Source organism: Tyto alba, unplaced genomic scaffold, assembly GCF_018691265.1.
Source record: "Tyto alba isolate M040663 unplaced genomic scaffold, T.alba_DEE_v4.0 Super-Scaffold_9, whole genome shotgun sequence".
Classification (NCBI taxonomy): domain Eukaryota; kingdom Metazoa; phylum Chordata; class Aves; order Strigiformes; family Tytonidae; genus Tyto; species Tyto alba.
Window position 1 is genome coordinate 33,139,210 of NW_024881330.1, and position 27,043 is coordinate 33,166,252.

The 27,043-nt window shown below is 38.4% G+C and overlaps 1 protein-coding gene across 1 annotated transcript; it reads left to right on the forward strand.

Moving 5' to 3' along the window:
* Positions 1 to 1,965: 1,965 nt before the first annotated feature.
* On the forward strand, positions 1,966 to 25,671 carry PEX2 (peroxisomal biogenesis factor 2). The gene is made up of 2 exons (XM_042786159.1): positions 1,966 to 2,204; positions 21,695 to 25,671. The coding sequence occupies exon 2, from the start codon at positions 21,714 to 21,716 to the stop codon at positions 22,626 to 22,628; it is 915 nt and encodes a 304-aa protein (XP_042642093.1). The 5' UTR covers positions 1,966 to 2,204; positions 21,695 to 21,713; the 3' UTR covers positions 22,629 to 25,671.
* Positions 25,672 to 27,043: the final 1,372 nt, after the last annotated feature.

The following is a 27,043-nucleotide window of genomic DNA, read 5'->3' on the forward strand; positions in this document are numbered from 1 at the left end:
CATTTACTGTTTCTTTCAGTAATTGGAGTGAATGAAGAAAGGTGGCTTCATCAAGAGTTACTCATGAACTACTTCAACTCATCTTCCAGAACCTGTCAGAACTTTTATTCCACCTGTGAGACTTGTTTAGCACTCCCCAATCATACTTCCTTTTACAGGACCTTTAAGTATTTCAAGCATTGACAACTTAGCATTGCAAACTTTTATTCATGTGACAGACACAGATGGCCAGCTGCACCTGGAGTGTCAGGTCAAAATGCAGGCAAGAGGCTAACAACCTCTCACCTAGGCAGCGTGGCTCCCAGAGAGTCGCAGTATCTGCCCTACTAGGAAATAGCACATTGCTTCAGTCTTGAGTTGCAAGTCCTCTATTTTCTTTCTCTAGTATGCCCATGTCATACAGGGTCTCACTTCACAAGATTTTTTAATGCTGATACAGCTTTTTACAGTGCCCTGCACAAGGAAATGTTTTCTTTTGTTTCTAATTCAAATATGCAATAAGTAAGTGACAATATATAGAAGATTAATTTAGTGATTCAATTAAATGAATTACTCCTCAGGAGAAATAAATGATTGCATGGTTTTGTTTCAAAACCAAAGCAAGGATCGCCCCAAATACCTTGGTGTTTATGGTAGACTACCTAAACATTTGAGGCTGATTGTTTTTCCTTTATTAGTGGCCATAAGCTTTCCACTGCAATGTCCTTCCATGAAACAAGAGTTGTCCTAGCTCAAAAGATTAAATTACCTCATTTTGCTTAAAATGCAGTTTTCATATAAATAGATCTAATCCCCATTTTGTGAAATCAGCTATGTGAACTAGCCTTTTTCACTTCAAACAGTTCTTCTAAAAGAGGAATTACTGTTAATAAAGTTCAGCATTTGTTTTGAAGATGCTTTACCATTGTGAAAAATGACATGTAAATATTCAACTAAACAGTTCTTACAATATTGTAATATTCATAAAGGGTTGTATCCTGTTTTGTGACACCACAAGTAGCCAAGAAATTAGGTAGCACTCTGTAGTACAAGTTAGGAAAAAAAAAAAAAAAAAAAAAGGCATACAATCCATCAGTATGTGCCCATGGAATCCCTCTGCAGTCTCCTTAGTACAGATAACCTCTGAAAGGTATCTTAAGAACCGGAACCCCTAACATCACCTGTAAATCTGTATTCATGAATATGCTGAAACTAAATATAGTTACTGTTTGGGAACAAATGAATCACTATTTGAGTAGCTTTTAATTTTATGTTTACCACACAACCGAGATTCCTCTCAACCTGTTCATACAGCCACATTTTAAAGAGTTCTCTTTAATTTGCTTTCTAGAACCGTAAAAGCTAACTTTCCAATGCAGTTTTCTTCAGCTAAGTGTGTAATACTTTCAAAACACCTAAAACACTCTGGGAGCCTTGAGGGAGGGCCTGCCTGTCGCTAATGCCCGTAAGCAACCGATCAACCACACACCTAACAGCGTTGGGGTAAAAGCTGCTGGAGAAACACCCGCCTGCAGGACTTGGAAGCTGTTGCCGCGTTTCCTCCCCAAACGGCTCAGCTTCGCCTCTCACAGCCCCGTGAATCCTGCCAGCAAACGCTACAGAAGCCCCTCGCTCCCCACGTTGCTCGGTCCCGCCGCCCCCGCCCCACCCTTGGTGGCCGCCCCACCCCGAGCCGGGAGCTACACGGGCGGCCAGGGCGAGCAGAAGCCGCTGGACTAGCGCTTGGCGAGCTGAAGATGGCGAAACGGCATCTCCACTCTCAGGGCCCGGGAAGCACCCCCCCAAGCCCCAGAGCAGCCCCACCTCCTGCCTCCCCATTGGCTTCCCATCCTCACTCCGAGCCACTGATTTGCTCTGTGGCCTGTCAGTCAAATAGCCCCATGGTTCACCCCGGCACGGATACTGTCCCGGGGGCCCTTCTAGCGCGTCGTCTCGATCTCCCAGACTACTTCCTGCAAAGCCACTCTAGGCCCCCGCCTGCCGTTGTTGGCGTTCTTGACGCAGCCGCTCTAGGCAGCAGGAGGTGGCTCTATGGCCCGGCGGGGCCGGTGTCCGCTGGTGGGCCGGTGCCCGCGGGCCGGGGGCAGCGGCCGGGTGATGGAGGGGAGAATCCTCTCAGGCCTTCCCTAGGAGACTCGAGGCAGACCCCGTCGCTCTCGTACCCCTGCAAGAGCCCCGGCGGCCTGGGCCCGGCAGCGGTGCAGGTCAGTCGGGGCGCGGGGCGGGTCGAGGCGGGGGGTGCTGCCGGCCTTCCCGGCCAGCCGGGCGGCGGCGGGCCGCGCTGCGGGGGCCGCTGCCGGGGCTCGGGGCGGCGGGGCAGCCTCTCTGGGGCAACCCCGGGCGCTCCCCCGGGACCCGGTTATAAAAACCGGTGTTCCGCCTCGCACTCCCGCTCTGGGGCTCTCGGTGTCTGGGGTCCCACTGGCGCTCTGTCGCCTGCCTCGGTGTGCCCAGAGGCTGCAAGGTTTCTAGCTAGGCCCAGGGTGTAAGGTAAGATAAGACAGAGCCAGGTAACGTGCCCTGTAGAGAGGAGAGGGCATAATATTCTGCCAGAGGGATATTTTTAATCCGAATTGTTACTCTGGTGTCAGCTGGCAGTGAACCGTATACAGACCTCCAAAGGTCTTTCCTATGACTGCCTGCTACAGGTGACAAGGTTTTCTAAAGGTACTGCCCTGCTCAAGGTCACAGTGACTCCCTCCCACTTTCTATTAATCTGGTTTTGTGCAACCTGTAAGTAACAAACCATTAGTTTGCCAGAGAATTAATGCAGATTTAGTCAGAACAGCCCACGTGTTTTGGCAGAGCGATGAATTCTGCTTACGATGTAGTCCATACTGAAAACCACAGCACTGTATGTTACTTTCAATCCTTAAGTATATTTCTGATATCGTCTTTCATCTGTCAGCGAGAGGGAAATATTCACCAAGGTCAAAGATGAAGTATGGCCAGTTTGTAGTAAAGTCTGATTCTGAAATATTTAGAAGTTAGCCATTTCTTGTCTAGTTTCTATAGAGCTGTTATTAATATGCAGTTCAGCAACAGTTGCTTACAAAGTTTTTACTGTATTTAATGCTATTACTGTTTCTGTTCTTTATGAAGATCTGTTTTTTTCAGTGCTTTCTTCTAGAAACTTTCTTCCTCTTTATGCTTCAGTTTCTACTCATCAGCAGTTTCTCACTTCCTGGATGTCGGTCATTGCTACTTTATCTAATAAACTCTTTAGTACGAAAACAGCTGAAAGTGGGACATGAACTAGAGTAGCAAATAAACTATTAAGGGGAGTAACAATTCACACCTCTGAATTATTTTTTGTAAGTTTGTTCATACTGCATCATGTCATAAAATTTGGTTATGTGCTCTGGAGTTAGAGGGATAACTTCACACCTATAAGATGTATAAATGAACTTGTTAAAAAGACTTTTTTCATTTTTTTGATAGAAATTAAATAGACCAGTAGGGCATGTAATCAAGAGTATTGGAGGGATTTGACACTTATATTTTATTTCTTCTGGAATTTATTATAGAAATAGATGATCATGTCAGTATTGGAACACTTATTGTGGTTGCTAGTACTCTAGCACTAGTTGCTAGTAAGAATATTTTTTTGGAGTTAAAAAGGTAAATTCTTCATGAACCCTTTATTTGAATATAGCAGCTTACCACTTGTATCTGTAGTGATGTATGTGGAGAAAACACAGTGCTGTGCATGAGAGATTACGACATGAATAGGCTAGTTAAAACTAAAATTGTCAGAAGTTTATGACTGCTGGTGCAAACACATTCTTTAGAAAGCAGCATTATTATTTCTTATTTTAAAAATTCTTAATAGTTTATTAGTTCATGCATTTACACTTTAATTACCATGATGCTTATAGGGTTCTCCATATTGTTAAGTAATTGGTAGAGTTGGTGAACTGGAAAGTGGAATACATTTAAAGCTACTGTTTATGAAGGTTTTGAAAGGATCTTATATTTACATCATTGTTCTCGCCTACCAATCTGGGTTGTATTGTGGGAGGCTGAAAGAGGTGGGGTGTTTGGGTATAAGTGGCAATTTTTATAAATAGATATATTTTTAAACACACACACTCCCCAATATTATGTATATATATATTTGCAGTTTTTAAATAATTGAATATGTTTCTTAAGTACAGAGCATAATTAAATTGTGTTAATCTGGGGCCAAGGCAGCTGAAATAACTCTGCTTAGATTTCTGCCTCTATTTGTAAGTCCTTTTAACTTCTAGGCCTGCTTTGGTTCAAACTTGTAGGTTTTTTATATCATCCTTTTTACCAAATGAAGAAAATCAGTTCCCATTAAAGCTTTAGTGAAACTTTCAATGTTGATATAATTGATCAAATTAAAATTAGATATTTCTCTGCAGCAGTGTCAAAGTATCTTTCACTTACATTAGAAATGTTGAAAACTATAGAGTAGTAGTGGTGAATTTATATGTATCTGAATCAGCTCATGCGTAAGTCTCTCATATCTACCCTTAGAACTCATAGTATGGCAGTACAGGCATATATCCCATGAATTTATTTTTAAAACGTTTAATTTCTCAGATAATGGGCCTTCAGGTGCATTATGAAAAGGCTGTCAGGTAGCTGGAACGGTATGCCCCAGTTCTTGTTGGTGTATTATTAAGGATTAAGCTAGATATATGGAAAGTCTGTTTTGTGCAAGGAGGATGTTTAGATTTGGGAGGGAATTTGTTTGTTTGAGAGCCCTGTGTATTTGTCTCCTATTAGACTCTCTTATTATTCACCCCACCCTGAGACTGTAGCTATAATTTATTAGACAAGGTAGTGACTCACAGAAAGGTTTTGATACTTACAGTGATTTCAGGACATGTAGGAAGCAAATGTTCTTGTGATGGACTAAATAAAACTCAATTAAAACTTGCGAACAGGTATTGATAGTATATAAAGACTTCATTAGGTCCTTCATAGAATAGAACGGGAAAGGTAACTTCCATACTCTGATAGTTTTTGACACCGTTACCCATCCAAGGACCTTCATTTGTGCTTTGACATCAAATGCTGTAGTGCAAGTCAAGAAAAACATTTGATCTTCTCCTGTGTTTAATCTTTTCTAGTCTTTTAAAGTGACAGTTCTGGAAATTGCTAAAGATTGATAGAGAATATTTGTGAAGGAAAGAAAGAAACTATGTTCAATTCTGGGCTCTCCAGTTTAGCTGAGGCTTGGACATACTCAAGAGTCCAACAGAGGGCCACAAAGTAGGTTGGAACTGGAGCGTGACTCTCATGAGGAAAGGCTGAGAGAGCTGGGACTGTTCAGCCTGGAGAAGCGAAGGCTTGGAGGATTCTTAATAATGTTCCTTTAATAATGTACCTGAAGGAGTGTGCAAACAGGATGGAGCCAGGCTCTTTTCAGTGGTGCACTTTTACAGGACCTGAGACAGTGGGCACGCACTGAAAAGCAGGAAGCTCTGTCTGAATATAAGGAAACTGTTTTTCACTGTGAAGGTGACCAAGCACTGACACAGGTTGCAAAGAGAGGCTGTGGAGTCTCCATCCTTGCAAACACTCAAAAGCTGTCTGGACATGGTCCTGGGCAACTGGCTTCAGATGGCCCTGCTTGAGCAGGCAGGGATTGGATGTCATAAGCTTAAAATAAACACACTGATCCCTTCCTTGTTGCCCCTGTTACCACATTTCTAAAAAATAAAAAGGGAGGGGGTAACAGTCAACTGTCAAGTTTTCTATTTTTTTTTTTTTTTCTCTTGTAGTAAAAACACAAGCAGTATTTGGCAACCCACCAGTGGACTTTAACACACATACTTAAGGAAACTCAGAGAGGAAAACCATTCCATACTACTTTAGAATGACTGCAAAAAAAGACCCCTTTGCCAGCAAGCATCCAGAGAGGCATATTTTTCTTTAAATCACAACTAACTCCATTCTGTAAATAGTGTAGTGTCTAATGGTCCTTTACATCATAAGTACACTTAACTCTCTACAAAGATGTTAGCCTTATACATATGTTTAATATATACTAAGCTAAACAGATAGAAGATGATCATTTCATCAATTAAAATCAGTCTTTCGCTCAAATATCTTAATGTAAATTACTCCCTAGCAAGGTCTGATTTCTGAATATTAACTTTCCAGGATCAACATCTGAATTCATACAGTTTTTTAGAGCATGCAGAGAGTGAATTTAAATTTCCAACCTATATGATGGTAAGTTGTATATGACTAAAAATGGAACTCACTGTATTGCTGCTGCAGTTAATGATGACAGCCCCTACAACTTGTTACATCTATTGGACTGTAGTAGAGGGTTGCTTCGGTATAGTGTTTTCAAGCAGGCTGCCTATGCTGTTTGGGGGGTTTTATTGTTTTTTGGGGGGGAGGGTGGATAGGGTTGTTTTTTCCTATTGAGACCCAATATAATATATACTTTTTCACATAGACCAGTGAAGGCAGGAAGAGAAAGGGTGTGATGCTACAACTCTCATTTTTACTAACTAGTATTCTCTCAACACCAGCTACTCCACAGCACTTCCTGTACTCTTTGAATAGTAAAGCTAAAAGAAGGTGTGTTCTGATAAAAAGCTGCAGGCTCTTGAGTTAGATTATGCTGAACATGGACAGAGAAGGTAGCAGGCTCTCTGTAATACAGCTTCTCAGATGAGCTGAATGGTTCCTGTAGCCATGCCTCTGACCTACATCTGCAAGCATTCTCAGTTCACATCTAAACTTTACAAAAATCTTCAGAAGAAGAACAGGAAGGATGCTATCTGTAACGTGTCTTTCAGAGATGGTGGTAGTTTGTTTTGGTTTGTTTTTTTGTTTGGAGGTGGAATGCAAGAAATTTGGAAGTCTGAGATGATTACAGACTATTTTCAAAAGTACACAATGCAGATTTTTCAGAGGAAGAAAGAGTAAAAATTAAGAGAAATAAACTTTGAGATGGAGGAAAAAGGACGAATACATGATAAGGGAAGAAAGATGAATTATGGCAGTGGTGCAACACTTGATTCAAGGTGGACTCTGTCTGGGTCTGGGCACTTTTTCCTTTCCCTGCAGGAGAGGACCTGTGGAGGGGTTTGGCCTTTAGAAGTAAGCTGAATCACTCCTAATATTCATTGTGTTTGTATCAGTAGCTGCCTGGGAGCAAACTCTCTAAAAATGCTGTGTCTGCCACTGCTTATCTCTGCCATCCCTGTTTTTACTAATATTGGCAGTGGGATTGGGAAAGAAAGGAAATGATCCAAATTTAAATTCTAAGAAATCTTGAAAAACACTTTGAAAAGTAATATTATTCAAAAATAATATTAATTTTATAAGCAGAAGAGCTGACAAGATATCACAGGAAGGGGCTGGCAAGGAGAAAGGAACTTTTTTTGGAAAGAAAATTTAATATAGGGCCATGACACTATGGGGCATAACTAAATCATGAAGGGGAATTCATGCTGGAATTATAGAGGGATTGTAGGAGCTGTCTCAGTGTACAGCTCAGGCTGCCTAGTAAGGAAATTACTATCCCTCTTCTAAACTGTTACTTGTAATATGTATGTGCAACTGTGCCAGTGGATTTTAAAATGCTAATGAAGTTATAGGATTGAAGAGAATGTGGTGAAAGCATATCAGTCTTCCTTCGTGTGCTTAAAGTTACCATAATTACCAAGTAATAAAACTGTCAAGGTTTGGGGATGCTGAGCACGTCTAATTTCCCCAGCATCCCTATTAGTCACTGTGTATGCCAAACATTTCAAAGTACTATCATATCAAAAAAGTAAGAGTGGGGAGGAATTGCATAATGTTATTTAAACAGAGTAGCCTCTCACCTGCAAGTCTGCATGAGCCCTACAGTGGACTTGGACAATTAATTTTTTTTTTTTTCATTTTTGAAAGAGCAAAAAGTTTCATTATTTGTATTTACAGCGTCGTGGTGTTATCCTTGCACATTCAGCATTCTGGGTTTGAAGACCATTAGAACAGTTCTAGTCAAATGAAAGGCTTGGTTTTCTATCTTGCTATTGACTGGTGGTAGATGTAAGAGTATAATGCTGAGATACAAAAGCAGCCAGTTTCATGACTACCCGCTTTTTCTGGCCCTCATGCTTTTCTTACTGGTACTGCATGCATCTTACCTGATGCTCTACTGACCTATTTGTGTACTGAATCTGCAGGAAAATAAATTTAAGCAGGCTTATTTTCTGCCCGTTTCACATGCATGAACAGTTCAGTAGAGGGTCAAATGAGTGTTGGTGCTAGTCTTTAAGAAAATGTACAGTTGAAGGAAGATGGGAGGGAATAACTGTAGCTGTCAGAAATTACATCAACTTATGTTTCTATAGAACACAAGCCTAAAAAATGAGACATATATGTCAGGTAAAGTAGTGTTCTTTATCCTTTCACCAGCTGAGATTCTTGATTATAATTAGATACAACTATTTCTAAGTTAAGTTTTGGCCTCGTATTATGTGACATCAAACTGACTGTGAACAGACTTGTCTTATTATTGATGCAGGGCCTTCTTAGCTTTAATGAATCATAGAATGGTTTGGGTTGGAATGGACCTTAAGGATCATCTAGTTCCAACCTCCCTGCCATGGGCAGAGACACCTTCTACTTAGATCAGGATGCTCAAAGTCTTGTCCAACCTTGCCTTGAACGCTTCCAGGGAGGGGGCACCCACAGCTTCTCTGGGCACCCTGTGCCAGTGCCTCACCACCCTCACAGTAAAGAATTTCTTCCTTGTATCTAGTTTAAACCTATTCTCTTTCAGTTTAAAACTGTTACCCCTCGTCTTATCACTACATTCCCTGATAAAGAGTCCCTCTCCTTCTTTCCTGTAGGCCCTCTTTAAGTACTAGAAGGCTGCTATAAGGTCTCACTGGAGCCTTCTCCAGGCTGAACAACCCCAACTTTCTCAGACTGTCCTCACAGGGGAGGTGCTCCAGCCCCCTGATCATCTTCATGGCCCTCCTCTGGACCCACTTGAACACAGTACTCCAGGTGGGATCTCAGGAGAGCAGAGTAGAGGGAGAAAATCGCCTCCTTCAGTGTGTTAGCCACACTTTTCTTGATGCAGCCCAGGATACAGTTGGCTTTCTGGGCTGTGAGTGCACATTTCTGGCTCACAGTCAGTTTTCCATCCACTAATATCCCCAAGTTCTGCTCCACATGGCTGCTCTCAATCCACTCATCACGCAGCCTGTATTTGTGCATGGGATTGCCTCGACCCATGGGCAGGACCTTGCACTTGGCATTGTTGAACTTCGTGAGGTTTACATGGGCTCACATCTCAAGTCAGGGTCCCTATGGATGGCATCCCTTTCCTCCAGTGTGTTGGCTGCACCATGCAGCTTTGTGTCATTGGCAAACACTGAGTACGTACTCAATCCCACTGTCCATGTTGCTGACAAATACGTTAAAACGTCACTGGTCCCAATACTGACCTCTGAGAAACACCATCATTCATTGGTCTCCACTTGGACATTGAGCTGTTGACCTCAACTCTTTGAGCACTAGCCACCCAGCCCGTTCCTTATCCACTGAGTGGTCCATCCATCAAATCCATGCCACTCCAATTTAGAGACAAGGATATTGTGTAGGACAGTGTCAAAAGCTTTGCACAAGTCCAGGTAGATGATATCAGTTGCTTTTCTCTTATTTACCAATGCTGTAACCTGGTTGTAGGCTACCAAATTTGTTAGGCATGATTTGCCCTTAGTAAAGCCTGTCACCAATCATGTCCTTATTTTCCATGTACCCTACCATAGTTTTCAGGAGGATCCTCTCCATGAATTTGCTGGGCACAAAGGTGAGACTGACCTGTAGTTCCCTGGGTCTTCCTTTTTGCTTTTTTTAAAAATGGGGGTTATAATTCCCCTTTCCCACTCAGTGGGAACTGGAGCAGGCTGCCACAACTTCTCAAATATGATAGATAGTGGCTTAGCTACTTCATCTGCTTCTTCCCTCAGGAGCCGTGGATTCACCTCATCAGGTCACACAGACTTATGCACCATCAGGTTCCATAGTCTCAAATGTAATCTTCTCCTACAGTGGGCAGTTCTTCATTCTCCCAGTCCCTACCTTTGCCTTCTGCATCCTGGGGCAGTGTGGTTGGAGCACTTGCTGATGAAGAATGAGGTGAAAAAGTCATTGAGTACCTCAGTATTCTCTGTATCCCAGGTAACCAGGTCTTCTGTTTCCTTCTGGATAGGGCTCACATTTTCTCTAGTCTTCCTTTTATCACCAACGTACCCATAGAATCTTTTCTTGTTGCCCATGACGTCCCTGGTCAGATTTAATTCTGTCAGGGTTTTAGCTTTCCTAAGTTGATCCCTGGCTGCTCGGATAATTTCTCTGTATTCCTCCCAGGCTACCTGTCCTTGTTTCCACCCTCTGTAGGCTTTCTTTTTGTAAGTTTGTCCAGGAGCACCTTGTTCATCTATGCAGGCCTACTGGAATTTTTGCCTGACTTTCTCTTTGTCAGGATGTATCTCTCCTGAGCTTGGAAGAGGTGATCCTTGAATATTAACCAGCTTTCTTGGGCCTCTCTTCCCAGCAGGGCTTTATCTCATGGTACTATACCAAGCAGATCCCTGAAGAGGCCAAAGTCTGCTCTCCTGAAGTCCAGGGTAGCGAGTTTGCCATACGCCCTCTTTGCTGTCTTAAATATATACAGTCGGTAACAGCATCGTTTTTACATGCAGTCCTCCTTTTGGTACAGATGTGGACAGAGGTTAATTATGAGTTAGCTATGCATTTAGGACAGAATTTACCTTTCTCATCTAATAAGTATTTCTAATAAAAGGTTAAAGGATGTTACGTTCCTACAGTGCAGTACTTGGATCAGCATTGTTATGCTTGCATATCACTGAATATTCATGACTGTGCAGTTGGTATGCATATGTATGTATAGAGGAAGAAAGTTGGAGTAAAATCTGGGCAGTGACTGTGTTTCTCAAATAATGAGCCTAAGGTGTTTAATGCAAAATTTCAGGATTCTATCATCTGTGATAAATTGTATTACAGTATATAAAACAGGCATTGCTTCTGAATCCCTTCTACATATCTTCTCAGTCTTCATCCTGGCATCTTCATACCTATCTGGTGATCCATTCATATGGATCGGGCAGGTAGGAACGGAACAGAAACACGGAGCTGTGGAATGGGAATTTAAGTTAGATGACTTTTTTTTTTAGGTAGTTTTGAATTGAAGAAAGGTAAGGAGGGGCATGGAAAAGATGCATAAAATTGGGATTGACGGTACTTGACAAATAAGAATATGTGAGATAGAATGCCTGTACCACAGTGAAAAGCAGGTATTACATATGTCATGAGGCATCAGTCCAGCTTTTCAGGTAAGTAATAATAACCAGCAAATTAGGAGTTTTGACTTTAACTGCCCACAGTGCACTCACAACCATGCATTCATGTTCTGTCTTTCAACCACGCTGAAATGGAGCTGCATACCCCTGCCACTGTATGCTGTTTTACCTGCTTTGCACAAAGGATGGCACATCTGCTAAGCTTTAAATACTTCTGCACTTGCAACGCAATATAACTTTCAGTTATCTATCCTTATATTCAGCCTCATATTCTCATAACTGAAATCTCTTCCAATGCAAGGGTCTCCCTGTCATCTGCTGATGTGATCATCAACAGTGCTACATTTGTAGCACAAGGGATCCATATCTTTCCTGTGCTCTTAAAGCTCCTGGTACTGGTTTAGTCAGAGATGTTGCCCCTTCTTTGCAAGGGGCTGTTTCTTCCTGGTTGACCATCACAGTCGCAACTCTGTTAAACTACTCCTACCAAATCCTCCACCATTTTGATTCAGCAACAGTAAATGTAAGGCACTTTTCCAGATAATTTCCATTACCTAGTTCCAAATAAAAAGAGTCAATATTGTGTATTGGGCATATATCTTGGCTCTTCGTCTTAGTGTTCAAGGGAATTTTTTTGAACCATGTTTTGGAAAGCCTCATGTTACAATACAGCTTTGTCTTGTTAAACTTTTGGGTTCTTTTATCACGGATTTAGTTAAAAGGAACAACAGCTAGATTACATTTAATATAGCAGAGAATGGGAATCTACAAGAAGAATTGACACATCCCTTGTCAAGATGAGTTTGCAATTTGATGTACTAAGGAGAGGGATGACAAAAAAGAGGAAATAAGATAGTGGAAACTGGAGGAATGGCATATGGGATAAAGAAGAACAATAGTTGAACATATGACTTGTTATATGCTTATCTTCCTATTTATTCTAATAAATGAAAATTAGAGCCTGTCGTGGTTTAAACCCAGATGGCAACCAAACACCACCCAGCTGCTCGGTCACCCTCTCCCACCCCTGGGGAATGAGGGAGAGAGTTGGAGTGGTATGCGTAGGGAGACTCAGGTTGAGATAAAAACAATAATTGAAATAAAATAATAATGATAATATAATAATAGAAAATAGAAACTGGTAATATACCTGCTGACCGATACCCAGCCTGTTCCTGGCTAGTGATCCCAGAGAAGACATAATCCTGGAACCACCATACCAAAAACCTGAGTGGAGCTTCACAATCAACCTTTATCTATATACTGTACATGGTGTTAGATGATATGGAATATTCCATTGGTCAATTTGGGTCCATTGTTTTGTCTATGTTCCCCCCCTCCCCACCTTCTTGTGTACCTGTGCTTTAGCAGAATATGAGAAGTTGAAAAGTCCTTGATTTCCTAGCAACAACTAAAAACTAAGTACATTAACAACATTCTTCTCATATCAAATGCCATGCTGAATCTAAAACACGGCACTATTCTAGCTACTAAGAAGGAATTAAAAAAAAAAAAAAAAAAAAATTAGCTCCATCCCAGCTGAAACCAGGACAGGGCCATATCCAAAAAGTTGGAAGGGTGATGCTATCTGTGGCTTTTATGCCACAGAGAATACAAACATACCTTGAGCTTTTGTAGCCTTAAATTTAACGTCACAAATTCTGAAAGTTAGTATTTTAAATATTAGTTATGCAGTAATTAGTCTATCAGATCTGGATGTTTGTATCTAATAATCTGTCTTTTAAGAGTGCTGACTGATCACAAGTTTTTCTGAAGTCAGTGGGAGCTCTTATCATTCAGAGTATTTTTAACACTGGCCAATAACAGTCTTGGTTGCTAGCATTCATCGAGAGAATGTGTTACACTGACGTGAGATTTTCAGTTTCCATCAAATACTGACAGAAATGACTGATGTACAGCTTCTAACAGTGCAGCACTTTCCTACTGCTCTTCATTACTGCTGTATCAATTCTGGCTCTTCTGAACTGGTTTTGATTTTGTAACTTGAAGCCCTAATATTTTGACTCTGACAGGTAGTTTATGGAAGATAAATCAATGAGCTATCCTTATGTTTTCTTGCTGTCTCCAGGTATTCAGCAGTGGCTAATCTCTTGTATCCCATTTTATGAAGTCTAAGCTTACTGAGTTAAAGTTGGAAAAGCAACCTGTGATTTGAATGTATTTTTGTCTTGTACTTGCTCTTTGAGTATTAAATGTAACTGTAGCATTTAAGATTCTGGGATTTGTTACTGGTTGCTCACTCAGTCTCCTTAGTGGAAATCTTAATTTCATCTCTAGGATTGATTTGTTATGCAGTCAGTCATTCAGTGTTTTCCTTTGTCTATATTGAGAAATAGTCCTAGGAATATAAGAAATAGATAATATTTTCTGTGATTGCAGTGTATCACTGTTTTTTTCAATTAGTGTTAGTAGTTATTCCAAACGGTTAAAGAATCAGTTAATGTTCTTTACAAAATGATGGGTATTTAACTGAAGTAAACAGAAATCCAGACACTAATATAAAATCAATCTTTTGTAAGGTTAGTTGAGGTAATGATATAGTGATAAGTTAATTTTACAGTGATTAAGAGACAATGCAGTTGGGGCTCCCAATTAGACTTTGATCTGTGGATATTTCTGTCTACACTTGATGAGCAAGAAAGAGATGAGAATTAATGGTAAGACATGAGGCTTTGACCAGCTGAGGTCTAGGTTCTGTGTTTTATGATGAGAGTTGATGTAAGGGAAGATTTTTAAGTGAACTGGATACATATAATTTGATTTCTCATCTTTAAAGTTTATTGATTTCAAATTGACATCTAAAATGTCCTTTGCTATTGAGAGCAACTAAAAAGAACAGTTAAATGGAACACAGTTTCACTTCACAAAACAAAAACAACAAAACCCCTATACACAAAGCCAACTCAACCCCCCCCCACCTCACCTTAAAAAAAAAAAAATCTCAGCATTCTTGTGGTGGGTGGAAAGATAGTTTTCATAGCTATCTGTTGATACCCTAATTTTATGAACATGAAAGGAGGGATAGTAGATGAATGGTATGGCTTGATCTCTCTGTCACACACCCAGTATGACAACACTGAAGGGGCAATACTGAATGCATTGTAGCTCCCAAAGAAAAAAGGAACTGTGTGTTAGTGATAGTGATATTCTCTCCAGAGAGGATATGCCCACCACATACTTCCCCTTGCCTGGGCCATAGATCTGAATGCTGGGACTTGGCAGAATCTAGTCTGTTAAAAAGGCTAGAAAGTGGTTCTCTTTAATGTATGTCCTGTTGTTTCTTTGTGTTGAGATAGTGTATAATAATAAACTAAAATAATACTTAACATTCACTATTATTATTTTAGTTTAAGAGACTTTATATATCAGGAATTCTTCAGTGGCCTGGAAATCAAAAGAGTTGTCCAGGCAAAAATAATGCAACATGATTAGTGGTGAATGTAAAGGAATAGTATAGGAATGTAAGAGTAAAATCAAGTGACTCTAAAGAATAAAATAAGTTTCAATTTACAAAGCACAAGAAAAGAATCAATGAAAGGGTCCAAAAATCTAAGTAAGAGGGGGCACAAAGGGATAGGTCCATTACCTACATCTGTTACTAAATAAGAAAGGAGAACAAGTAACAGATTTTCAAAGACTGACCTGCTACTTTCATGAAATTAGACAGGAAATGAGAGTGAAACCAAGGCACAGAAAGAATAGCCTGAGGAATATTAATATAGATGTGCTCAAGTGGCAAATACTAATAAAATGCATCCTAGAATGATTGAGGAATTAGGCATCACTGATTGTTGTTTATTTATTTATTTAATGTCCCGGAGGGTGAAAATAGCCAGTGAAATGGGTTTGTGTGTGTGTGCTTTTGTGTCTCTCGTCTTCTGTTAAGAGAATTATTGAAGCTGTCAGTTTTGATTCCAAACAAAGATTCAGGAGCAAATAGTTTAGCAATTAATTTGTATCTAAAAATGTGCAGAAGAGAGATTGTAAAACAGCCTGTATGGCTTGACGTGACCTGTTCATAAGAAATCTTAATCTATTCTCCTCTTAGAAAGGATGCCAAGCTTAGGAAGTAAGAGGCAAAGTTTAAGTACAATACAGCTTGATTTTAATAAAGTCTTTTTCCCTACATAAACAGGCTAGGGAAAGGTAGTATCGATACTATCTCCATTAGTTGCTGATATTATCAGCATCAAGTTGAAAAATTGTCTTTACAGGGTAATTACCTATAATGAGTTGGATGATTGAAGAGAACACATGCTTACAAAAGTTACTGAAGATACTAAGCTGGAGAGAGAGGTTGAAAGTTTTGGTCTTTTTTTTTTTTCCTTTGTTTTGAACATAAGATCTGAATCCAAAATACTCTTGATGCAATTTTGGAATCAACAAGATGAAAAGCAATGCAGGAACCTATGAAGCACTGTATTTAAGTGGAAAAGCTCAGATACATTAATACAAAACAGGAAATAATTATTTAGACCAAAAAAATGACAGAAGAAGATCTGAAGAAACAGTAGACCTCAAGGTAAATACTAACTATGCTGCTGGAAAACGTAAAGGGTTTTTTTTCTGAACAATCATACCAGACATGTTGTAGGGAAGAGGACATTTTCTAGTTTGGCAAATCTATCTATAGCTGGTATTCTGACATGCTTCGCTGCTTTCTTCTATTGAGAAGATTCAGACAAAGTGGAAATTCTTCTCCATTGTTGTTACTGTTTTCTCCTGTGAAATTAAAGCTGTCTTTATTGGTAATAAGGATGATTTGGACTGAATAGGAGAGAAAGATTCTTTGTAATTATTAGGGTGATAAAAGACCAGAACAGACTACCTAGAGAAAGTGTGGAATCAGCTTTCTTGGTAGTTAAACATCTGTCAAGATATTTTTGAGTCTGCATTCATGCTGAGTTAGGATTAGGTAGTCTCTTGTGGACCATTCCATCTCTGCAAAAGAACAGTGCTCACACTACATGTTTTGGCTGCACAGAAGAGATTAGCTGAAATGGTTAAATCATTAACTCAGGGAAGTGAATGGGTGTGCTACTTCTTGCATCCTAAACTCCATTTTAAATTGGAGCAGTAAGGAGCAAAGTTAATTTTTGACTTAATAAAATATATTTTTATTTGGCTTCCCAAAAAGTGTTTTGACAAATCATACTTTAAAGTATTTTGAAGCTTCTGCATGTAATATATGTCTGTCTGTTTTCTAATGATTATGCTAGAAAAGCAGGAAATGTGATTACAGTAGCACTGAGACAGTAGAAAGCCCTTGGTTACTCATCCACAGTGGAATAGCCCCATGGAAAAAATGGCACCTCATACTTGGATTTGTATATTTCTGCAGGCAAAGTTTACAGACCTGTAAATTTAAATGTAGAATTTTTGTGGGCAGAATGCATTGACAAATATGCCTGATGGTAATACATCTCATACTGATAGTCCCAGAACAGGTCAATAATAATGCTTATATTGATAGCAGCGATGCAGGAGATGTTACTTGGTATTATAGCTAAAATCCATGTTATCCCCTTAATCATAATTACATTAATATTGACAGGCTGTTGACAATACCCACATTACTATTGATAGATTTCTGTCAATAACATGTTTCCAAATAAAATATATTCATTCATAATTTGTACAATGCTCAATAACAGCACTAACATACCAGAAGAAATCCCACTTTCCCTGGTGATATACAATAATTATATTTTTTTTTTGTACAGTGTACTGTACAAGTGGGATTGTTCATTTGTTTAGTGAAAAAAACAACAACAACAAAAAAAAAAAAAAAAAACAAAAAACAAAAAAAACACAAACAAACCATAGGTTATTTAAGCATTCTATGGATTTATTTCTTTTGGGAGGCAATTTTTTTTCTTTTTCTCTGCAATATCTGTGATGGTGTAAGATCAAGGGAGAACATTTCAAGTAGTAGTTTTTAGTGTTTTGTATTGTATTTATGTAACAAGTTAATCACACATAGTTTATTATGTATCTTCACCTGATTTTTGACTGTTCAATTCTGATCCTGTAAGCTAAGCCTGATGGCATCCTTAATGGAGCATTGATATTTGTCTTCATTGCTAGGTCTACAATTCTGAGTTTTTAAATTTTAAAAAATTTAAAATAGACCATATAAGAGGGTTAAATCAGTAAGGCAGGACTAATTGAATTTAATGCTGAAACATGGGGGAAAAACAACTTACTCTTTATAGTCCATGTAGCTCAGCATAATATGAAATGCAAAAATAACATAAAAAACTACAAGTTAAATGTCTTAACACAGGCTGTGTTTATTATCTAGTTTTAAACCAGAATATTTCTTTTATTCCTACTCTAGGATCACTATTTGTGAAAACATTACAAACTGAAAAATCTACCAAATTTCTGAAAGGATTTTGTATAGAGGAAGTAATTTTAAAAGAGAAAACTTTATTTATTATCTTTTATTCTTTATTTATTATCACTTGAAAAAACAGATACCATAGATAAAGAATATAATGACAATTCCCTACTACAGCAAAATTTAGGCCTTTTCTCTCAAATGGTTGCTGTTATCCAGATCATTAGGCCATTTGCAGACATTTTTCATAGGAAAATACGTATTTCAAAATTTCCCTTTTAATGTTTGTAGGAAGTATCTACCCTGCAAGTGCAGTAAAATCTTAAATCGGTTTAAAAGTAATCATACTGTATAGCAGAACACTTTAGCCTGTACATAACAGTAAGCACACTGAAATGTGCTTACACGTTAAAGTCAGAGCTGTGTGGATGTAATCTTTAAGTAACTTGCAGGGTCCAGTTAACAGTCATGGTCTGTGTCAAACTTAGTGTTCTTAGCAACAAAGAACTTCAGAACAATGCCCAGTTTTGTTGCTTAAATTGAGAATGCTTACATAGTTGTTCATCAAAAGGAAAGCTTTGCTTACATAGGAATATTAGAAGCATAATTTAAAGTATTTTAAAGGAGTACATCTTTATTATTAGTTGCTTTTGGTTTTGTCTGATATTCTTCCTTTTCCATGAAGTTTGTCTAAAAGTGACTTCAAAGTTGAATCAATCTGCTAGTTGGCAATTCAGGAAGAAACATGAAATATGTTACAGTTAAACAGTATATATGGTGTTAATTCTAATTTTTTTAGAAAGGAGTTTGTTGGAATTTGCAAAATTTCAAAGGTTAACAAACGGTGGTTGGACTTGTTGATCCAAAAGTGGCACCCATTTTCTGTATACAGTGTTCCAAACAACACTCATGGGTTCACTGAAGTTATTTCCTTCAAATAGGGTTATTAAAGGATCGTGGACACGAGAAAAATAAGGATTGTAACAAATCAATTAGATTCTACAACAAGGCATGCACAGATTTTTGAGGAGGTCAAGCTCCAAGTTCTGGAGGTGATCTTTTTGGCATCTAGTCCATCCTTCTGCGAGAATCGGGGATAAATTCAATGCTGGAACAGGTATCTTAGGGCATCATTTGGTTAAGTTTTAACAAACTTTCACAGAGGGAGATTTCACAGTCCTTCTCGACAAGCTGTTCCAGTTTCCTTATGTCCAACTAGAATTTATCATGTAGCAGCTTATAGCCAGTTGCCTCTCTTTTACTGCATCTCACAGAAAGGTTTGACTTAATCTTTTCTGTAACCTTTAGGTAGTTGAAGATTACTATTAGATCACCTTTTTAGCTGCTTTATCTTCAAGTTGAAGAATTGGAGTTTCTTCGAACTATCCTCATATGTCAGTTGTTGGGGTTCCCTGGTGATATTAGTGGCTGGACTCTTTTTGATTTACTGACATTTCTTTTGTACTATTGATAAAAAAGAGGAAAAAATGGATTTAGTATCCCAGGTGTAGACTCACCAATGCCAAGTAGAGGGGATAAACATATCTTTCAGCCTGCTAGCTATACACACACTAATGCACTCCAGTAGGCAGTATTGCTGCAAGGATGCACTGGTGACTGATGCCTTTTGCTGCCTAACAGAATCCCCAAGTCCTTTTTTTCAGAGCAGCTATGCAGTGAGTCAGCTCCCAGCCTATAGTGATCCATGGGTTTTCTTGTGTATTTTGTGATCCATTGTAATCCTGAGTGTTGGACGCATTTTCCCTGAACTTTAGTAGGTTCTTGATGAACTGTTCCTCACTTGATGAAGTTTCCTTAAATAATCTGGCTATACTTGGGGAAAAAAAAAAAATAAATCTGCACAGATTTAGCCTACCTTATTTGTGAGAAATCTACAGCAGCAATTTCTCATAGAACCTGTGATAATGGAGGACAGCTGGAAAAGATGATTGAACTCATGTTGGAAAATAGTCTCAGTAGATGGATCAAGCAAGCTGATTAATAAGATGTGACTTTCAAATGACTTTAGGATTCTGAAAGGGAATTTTGTGTCCTAGGAATTGTGTAGAACACTAGTAGGAGGATAACTGAAATGAGTAGAATGGAGTGAAATGAGTAGAAGAGACAGAGGTGTTATCAGAAGTGAAGAAGACACTAGACTTTTAGGGGTTACAATTGAATAGCACTAAACCAGAGTGACAGGTTGCAGAGCAGTTGGTTATCAGAGGCTGTGGTTCCAGAAGGGGCTGAACTGACCCTCTGATCACAGAGTGGAGAGGAGGTAAGTTATTGGGATGATACTGGGTAATGCTTTCCAGCCACACTTCCTTTGCTTTGGTGCTTACTACAGAAAAGATGCAAGTGTGAGTGAGACAGGCTTGGGTTTACTGTCTTTGTATAAGCTTGTGTACTGGCTTGTCAGGCCAGTGCGGGTTGATGCAATGAACCCCATAGATTTTTGCCCAGAGGAGGTGGTCTTACCCTACTTTCAGCCATATTTTGCTTGCTAATGAGGAAGAAGATGCTTAAAGAAATTGAGTGGAGCGATCTTATGCCCTGCCCATATAGCCAGTCTTGATTAATTGGAATCTACTATTGTACAGCATACATTAAGAGCAAAATCGTATTTGCTGTTAGCTTTGCATGATATTTTCCTTATGGACATGACCAATTATAGGTGTAGAATACAGTATGAATGCTACATATAATGTTTTATACTGGGTTTTAAAACTTTTGGTGCATTCTGTTTCAGCAAATGGTTATTGGTTTGGAGTATTTTTTTTTATGTGTTCTTAGCATCGCTAGCAACCATTCCTATATAGGATCCTCTACAGCATCTTTTATTCAAAGCAGTCTTGTATTATAGCAGGTTTTTGTCTTATAAATAAGGATTTGAAGTACCTTCTTCTATACTTTCTCCAGAAGGCTGTTGATCCTTTCTTGTCTGTTATACAAAGAATCTGGTTTAGAAAATGTTTCATTCTACCTGAAATATACCAGTTCTCCTAAATCACTTTGTGTTTCTTATGTGGACAAAAGGAAACAAAAATAAGTTACCTCAGTTTTGCATTACTGAGGCATTATCCCTATTTTGCTCTTGCAATTTGCTGCATTTATTTTCTTAGTTACAGAATTCCAAATACAATAGCATTTAAACCAAGCAATTTTAAAAAATATTTTTATTTTTCTCTATAATGCTTGAGCAAGAAGAGTATACATTTGTTGAAGTTGCTAGTATACATTAATCATCTTGCCAGGAAATTTGTTATACAACAAGTAGCGCAATCCCACACATGTCAAAAGACTCTAGAAAATATGTGCAGGCTTCAGTGATGTACTGAATGATAATTTATGTCTGAATGCTGAATATTTATTTAATCTCATATAATGATTCTTCTCTAAACTAAACAAAACACTGCCTTTATTTAGAAAGCTTTATCACTCCCACCTTAATTTTCATCCATGTCTTCCTGTAGGTAATCCTTAAATTTGTTATTATTTCTGAGATTTTACTTTTAGTTACTGAAGTATTCATGTGGCAATATTTTCTATCCCCCCCCATTGTTCTCTTCCAGATTTTAGATAGTTTGTTCATTTTCCCTATTTCTCAATAAAATGCCATATAGATTTACAATTCTTGTTTCTGTTCTTCTGTTTCAAGGTCCAACTGAATATTACAGCTATGTCCAGCATTTTTATTTATTTATTTATAGAGTGAAATATTAAATCTGTGGAGTTTTCTAAATATCTGGAAGGTGTTAAACACTTCTGTATAACCAAATAGAAATGTTACTGTTTGTGATAAATAGTCCAATGTAACTTATTTTGAGGGGAAATTTTATACTGTTAACATAAAGCTTCCTGAAACAACATGTAGCATATTAATAAGGCATTCTGAAGAAGCTTTTTTGTTATTTCTTGTTTACTGCTGGTGTATTACAACTTTGTTGTCTTTAATAATAATAATAATAGGAAATGCTCCGTTGTACTAAAACCTATTTGTGCTTATTCCTAGAAAGTTTTTTTGTGAAGAAATGGCTTCCAGCACTGGAAATGAAAACAATGTGAATCCTGTGCTCAGAATAAGTCAACTTGATGCTCTTGAACTAAACAAAGCCCTGGAACAACTAGTATGGTCTCAGTTTACCAGCTGTTTTCATGGATTTAAACCAGGGGTGTTGGCTCATTTTGAACCAGAAGTAAAAGCATTTTTATGGCTTATATTATGGAGATTCACTGTCTATTCCAAGAATGCAACTGTGGGACAGTCTATTCTGAATATTCAATACAAGAATAATTTATCTCAGACAGAGAAATACCAACCTCTGAGCAAACACCAGAAGTTATGGTATCTTATTTTCACTGTTGGTGGAAGATGGTTGGAAGAAAGATGTTACGATTTATTTAGCAATCGTCAACTGCAATCATTCAGCAAAATTAAGAGTTATATTAACTTTGGAGCTGGACTTCTTAAGATCTGTGGACTTATAAATTTTCTGATTTTTCTTCAGAAAGGAACATTTGCAACACTTACAGAACGGATTCTAGGAATTAGGTCAGTTTTTTGCAAGCCGCAAAGTGTTCGTCAGGTAGGATTTGAATACATGAACAGGGAGCTCTTATGGCATGGCTTTGCTGAATTTCTGATCTATCTGCTACCACTTATTAATGTACAGAAACTGAAACTTAAAATGTCTTCTTGGCGTTTGCCTATTGGTGGTCTTTCCAAGAGTGAAAACACTTTAGCAGCTCACTGCAAGGAATGTTCCCTATGTGGCGAATGGCCTACCATGCCTCATACCATAGGCTGTTCGCATGTTTTTTGTTACTACTGTATTAAAAGTAATTACTTATTTGATATGTATTTTACATGTCCTAAATGTGGCTCAGAGGTACACAGTCTTCAGCCACTAAAATATAAAATCGAAATGACAGAATTGCATGCCTGATACAAGATCGATTTGCTTTTATACTGTACTCGAAATATTATGTTAAAGAGATTAATGGAAAAATTCAGAGGTTGTTGTAAACAGACAGCTTAAAGGTGGTTTTGGAGACTGTAATTTGTTGTAACATATGTCTCTACTGGTCTTAGTTTTTTACTCAGTAACAGTGCCAACTTGCTTCTCTGAAGGGAAGAAAGAAAGGAGTTCACCATCTCTTCTATTCCCTCAGACTACTTGATCCCAATTTGGTACTCCTATCTTCTCAAGTCATTCCTTAGATCTAGAGTCCGTCAGGCTGCCACTTCCTAGCTGCATGCTATATACTTCCCTCAAAGACACAAAAGATGCCCAGTAAGCCCGTACCCATTTTGTGGATTTTCTCAAGGTCATTGTAAAAGCTTCTTCCATTATCAACTTAGCTAGTAGATGGATATAGTGGGAAAGTCATCCTTGTCATGCCTAAAGAATAATTTCAAATTTGAATATTTTAAATTTAATTTCTGCTGTGATGTTCCACTGCAAAAAGGAAAGGTGTAAAATGAATTGTCATCTCAGCAGATTATTAGTTTTCATCATACTCACTCACCATAACAGGACATACACTTTCTCTAACTCAGAATTGCTTTCTTACCAATAGACCATAAGCTTTAAGTGATTCATCAGGTAGACAAGTAGATACTCCATAGTTAGCGTGTGCCTACAAGAGATATAGCCACTTCCTGTGCAAATACAGTGCACCTTCTAGAACTTAATGAGATGACTGAACTAATTTTTCTTAGTCAGCCATATATATATGCCTGTGATCTTCAGTGACGTATATATGACCACCTCCCACTTCTTCCTATAAAGCTGAGGGACGAAGTCCATCGTCCATTGGAATGGGGCAGCTGCCCAAGGTAACCTGCTTTCTTCTGAGTCAGACACTGGAGAAAACTGTTTACTCATAAGATGACATCTTTGGGACTTGTGACTTTTTTAATGTGGTTGAGGTGGGTGCCAAACCTCACTAATAGCTCACTACCACACAGAAAAAAGATCACGCAGAGTTATGTGCAGGTAGATATATTAAAAAAATAGGTAACTCTTCCTGGTTTTTACTATTACTATTTGTTTTCTCTGTTGGCTTTGCAGTATTTTTATTATTCCTTCTTTTAACACTTTATCCATTTATTCTCTGACCTGGTTTTATAATTTTTTTTTTTTTTTTATTTCAGTCCTTTTTTAACAGGAAGTCTTACCCAGAAGTGTCTCATTAGCATAAAAATACGTTGCATCCTATTTTGGATCTTAAATCAATTCTCAAACTTACATAGTTAAATGGAGTAAATCACTTTTTGGTGGCTGTGTTCCTGATTGGCTGTCATCAATAGTCAGTCCCCAAAATAGTATGGTAACAACTGATCCAATATCTTTGATCTACTTTTATGAAATGGTTTATTACATTCTTCAGTGTCTGATTAAAACAACCCACCAGCCTATTTGTTTGAAGATCTTAAATTCTAGGTTTTGATCTTTAGAGTGACACACAGTGCTTTCATCTGATGCAATTAAATATAGTTAGCGGGTTTGTAAGTATCTTTGGGCAGCCCAAAACTTCATTAATTCTGCTGCTGTTCTGTGAGTCAACAGAGACTTCAGAGCAACTGCTTCCAGATCCTGTGCCGCAATATATTACTTGCCATCAAATGTGTATATCAGCAGCCTGCTGAATTTCAGTTACTCACCGTTGCAGTTTGAACCAGCAGGTACAAATCTGTCTTTATTAGAAGTATCAAAACTGGCAAGTCCATTAGAGAATATTCTGGAGTCACTTGCTGGTCCTGAAGTGATTCTCTATGAATTGTCTCTCCACATCACTTAAATAGCTATTCCCAACCCTCTCTGACTTCGAGGTGGTCAGTTCAACCTTCACTGAGTAGTAGTCACAACTTGGATTGATGAGGTCAAGGTTTCAACCTGCATATTGCTAAACTACTTGTTACCACGTTAGCTTTTTAGGACTCCAAAATGAATACTCAGCAGTTTCTTTATAGCACTGTTAAAATAAAAAAACACCTTTTTTTCATATTGTAGTTCTGTTTTGTTGTGTCTTGTGATATATGAACTGAAGTCTTGAAGATATTATAGGAAAAAAATAGTTAATTTGTAGACTAATCAAAGGATTATTAATTCTTCATAGTAACTGCATTGATAATTTGTCCTCATAAGCATTATATTTTCAAGTTAAAACTACTATAATAAAGGACTAAGATATATCTAGTGATGCTTCCTGCAGCAGAAGGAGTAAAATTTATTTTGAAATGTTAATCTCTTCAGTCATTTTCTCTAAACAAAAGGGTTTTAGTGTTCATGTACCATGAGAATGTACTTCTGGGCAGTTGTATGTGCATCAGGGAAAAGGATAAATGTCTAGAATTTAAGAAAGCTAAAAGACCAGAACTTTCATTCACTCTTGGATAGGAGTTACAGCTCTGTATTAAGTTGTATTTGTGCTCTGTTGTGTGTCTGTGTGATACACAAACGTTTTTATTGTATCAGAAATCAAAAAAGCCATAACTGAAACAGACTAATTATATTCATAAACACATCAGAAAACTTTTAATATCTTCATTTGAATAAGAATTACTAGTTGTCAGGTGTGATTTTTTGATGCATTTAGATGAAGGAAGTCGGAGAATGTTGATTCCTTGCTTCCACAAACCACCACCACTCCATCTACTCTGTGTGCTCTGAGAGGTCTTGTTTAAGTGATGTTATGGAAGTCTTAAAATCAGGAGTTTCAATATTCTGTAAAATAAATGGCAGGGATAGTATCTGCTTTCTGTATTACCTGGAAATATTTCTTTATTTTTCCATAAGTGTGAGATGAGACAAGCAAGGATGATCTCAACAAAATGGTGAAGACATGATGTTAAGAACGATAAAAAATATATTTCCTAAGTACAATCTAATTAATATTCTTATTTGAGAATTACTACAGTTGTTATCTGGCATATATCATTCTTATGAAAACAAAGTTGACAAATAAAAGATACTTTTAACAGGAGCTTCTGAAGTTTGCCTTTTTCCTAAGAGACGTTTTTGGTTGGTTGGTTTGGTTTTTTTTTTTTGTTGGAAGGCTAGTTATGCTTATTTAGTGGTTTGGCTGACAGGTGATCCTCATGAGACTAAAATGCAAAGTGGGCAACTAGTTTATAGTTACAGTTCACTTTAAAAGTTTCTTCAATTTTAGGTTCCAAAGCAAATTGTCTTTTCAGTAATCCTCCTTTTGAGCAGACTAGTCATAGCATTAAATTGTCAACTGTTACACTTTGCTGTGTGTTTGTTAGGAAGCTGTCTTGACTTGTACTAAGAGAGTATTGTGGGCACACAGGATAGGGTCATGTGGTTACTGCCATGATAGATATGAAAGCTGATGTTCATTTACTTCTAATAACAAAAATATGGTAGCCTGGGCTCCTGCAAGTCATAATGCTTTCAACCAAACACCAGGGAGTAGTTTCAAAATGGTGCTTTGTACCTTTTGAATGTCAACCCCTTGTGCATTACCAGGAAAAAGCTCTTAGAATTGGTCAAGTAGATTACAACTGCCTGCCTTCACCCTCCCAAGAGAGTTTTCCCAAGATGTTGTCACTTAAATTGTTATTGTATTTTTGATAATTTCCACCATTCCAGGGGAGCCCCCTTCCGAGGCAGGATCTGACGCAAGCCTGACACAGTGACCAAATAGATGGCAGTCAAGCAGAAGACATTTGTGGGGTGCTCCTGCTCAGTCTGGGACACTGGAACCAGATACCTACACAAATGTGCACAAAGATACTTGTAGGGCATCTGCTTAGGCAAAGCAGTATCTTTTCCATTCTCTTGAGCACACCTGCAGTTTTGTATCTCTGCTCAGAATGTCTGTTCACTGCACACAGAATGCAGCACCATTTCAGATGAGAGGTATGGGCAAACTTGTTGTGCAACAGCAAGTACAAGTAGTTCCAAATCTTGCAGGTAGTTTTTAATAAGTATGAAATCCCTAGTTGCATACCGCTCTGATCCTGAGTCTAGAGAACAGTCAAGTTGGCCAGCGTGCTACCATTCATCTCAACTGAATCAGTCTACTTTCAGGGAGACATTTCAAGGATCTGTCAGGATAAAAAAGGTTGTCAGTCTGGTAATGTCTCTGCATTATGCTCTGGTGGAAGAGCTATAATGGAGAACTAATTATAGTATGTTGCAGTAGCCTGGGAGAGAGGAAGAGACTGACTCTTCTGCCATTTTCCATATTCATTACTACCCTCTGTCTAACCTCTGACTGCAGAACTGCCAGGTTTGATTAAACTGACCAAAGTGTCCTGTCATATCACCTAGCTTTTAGACACTTGCCAATAGCTGGTGCCATCTTGTTTAGAAATCTTCCCTAACCCATC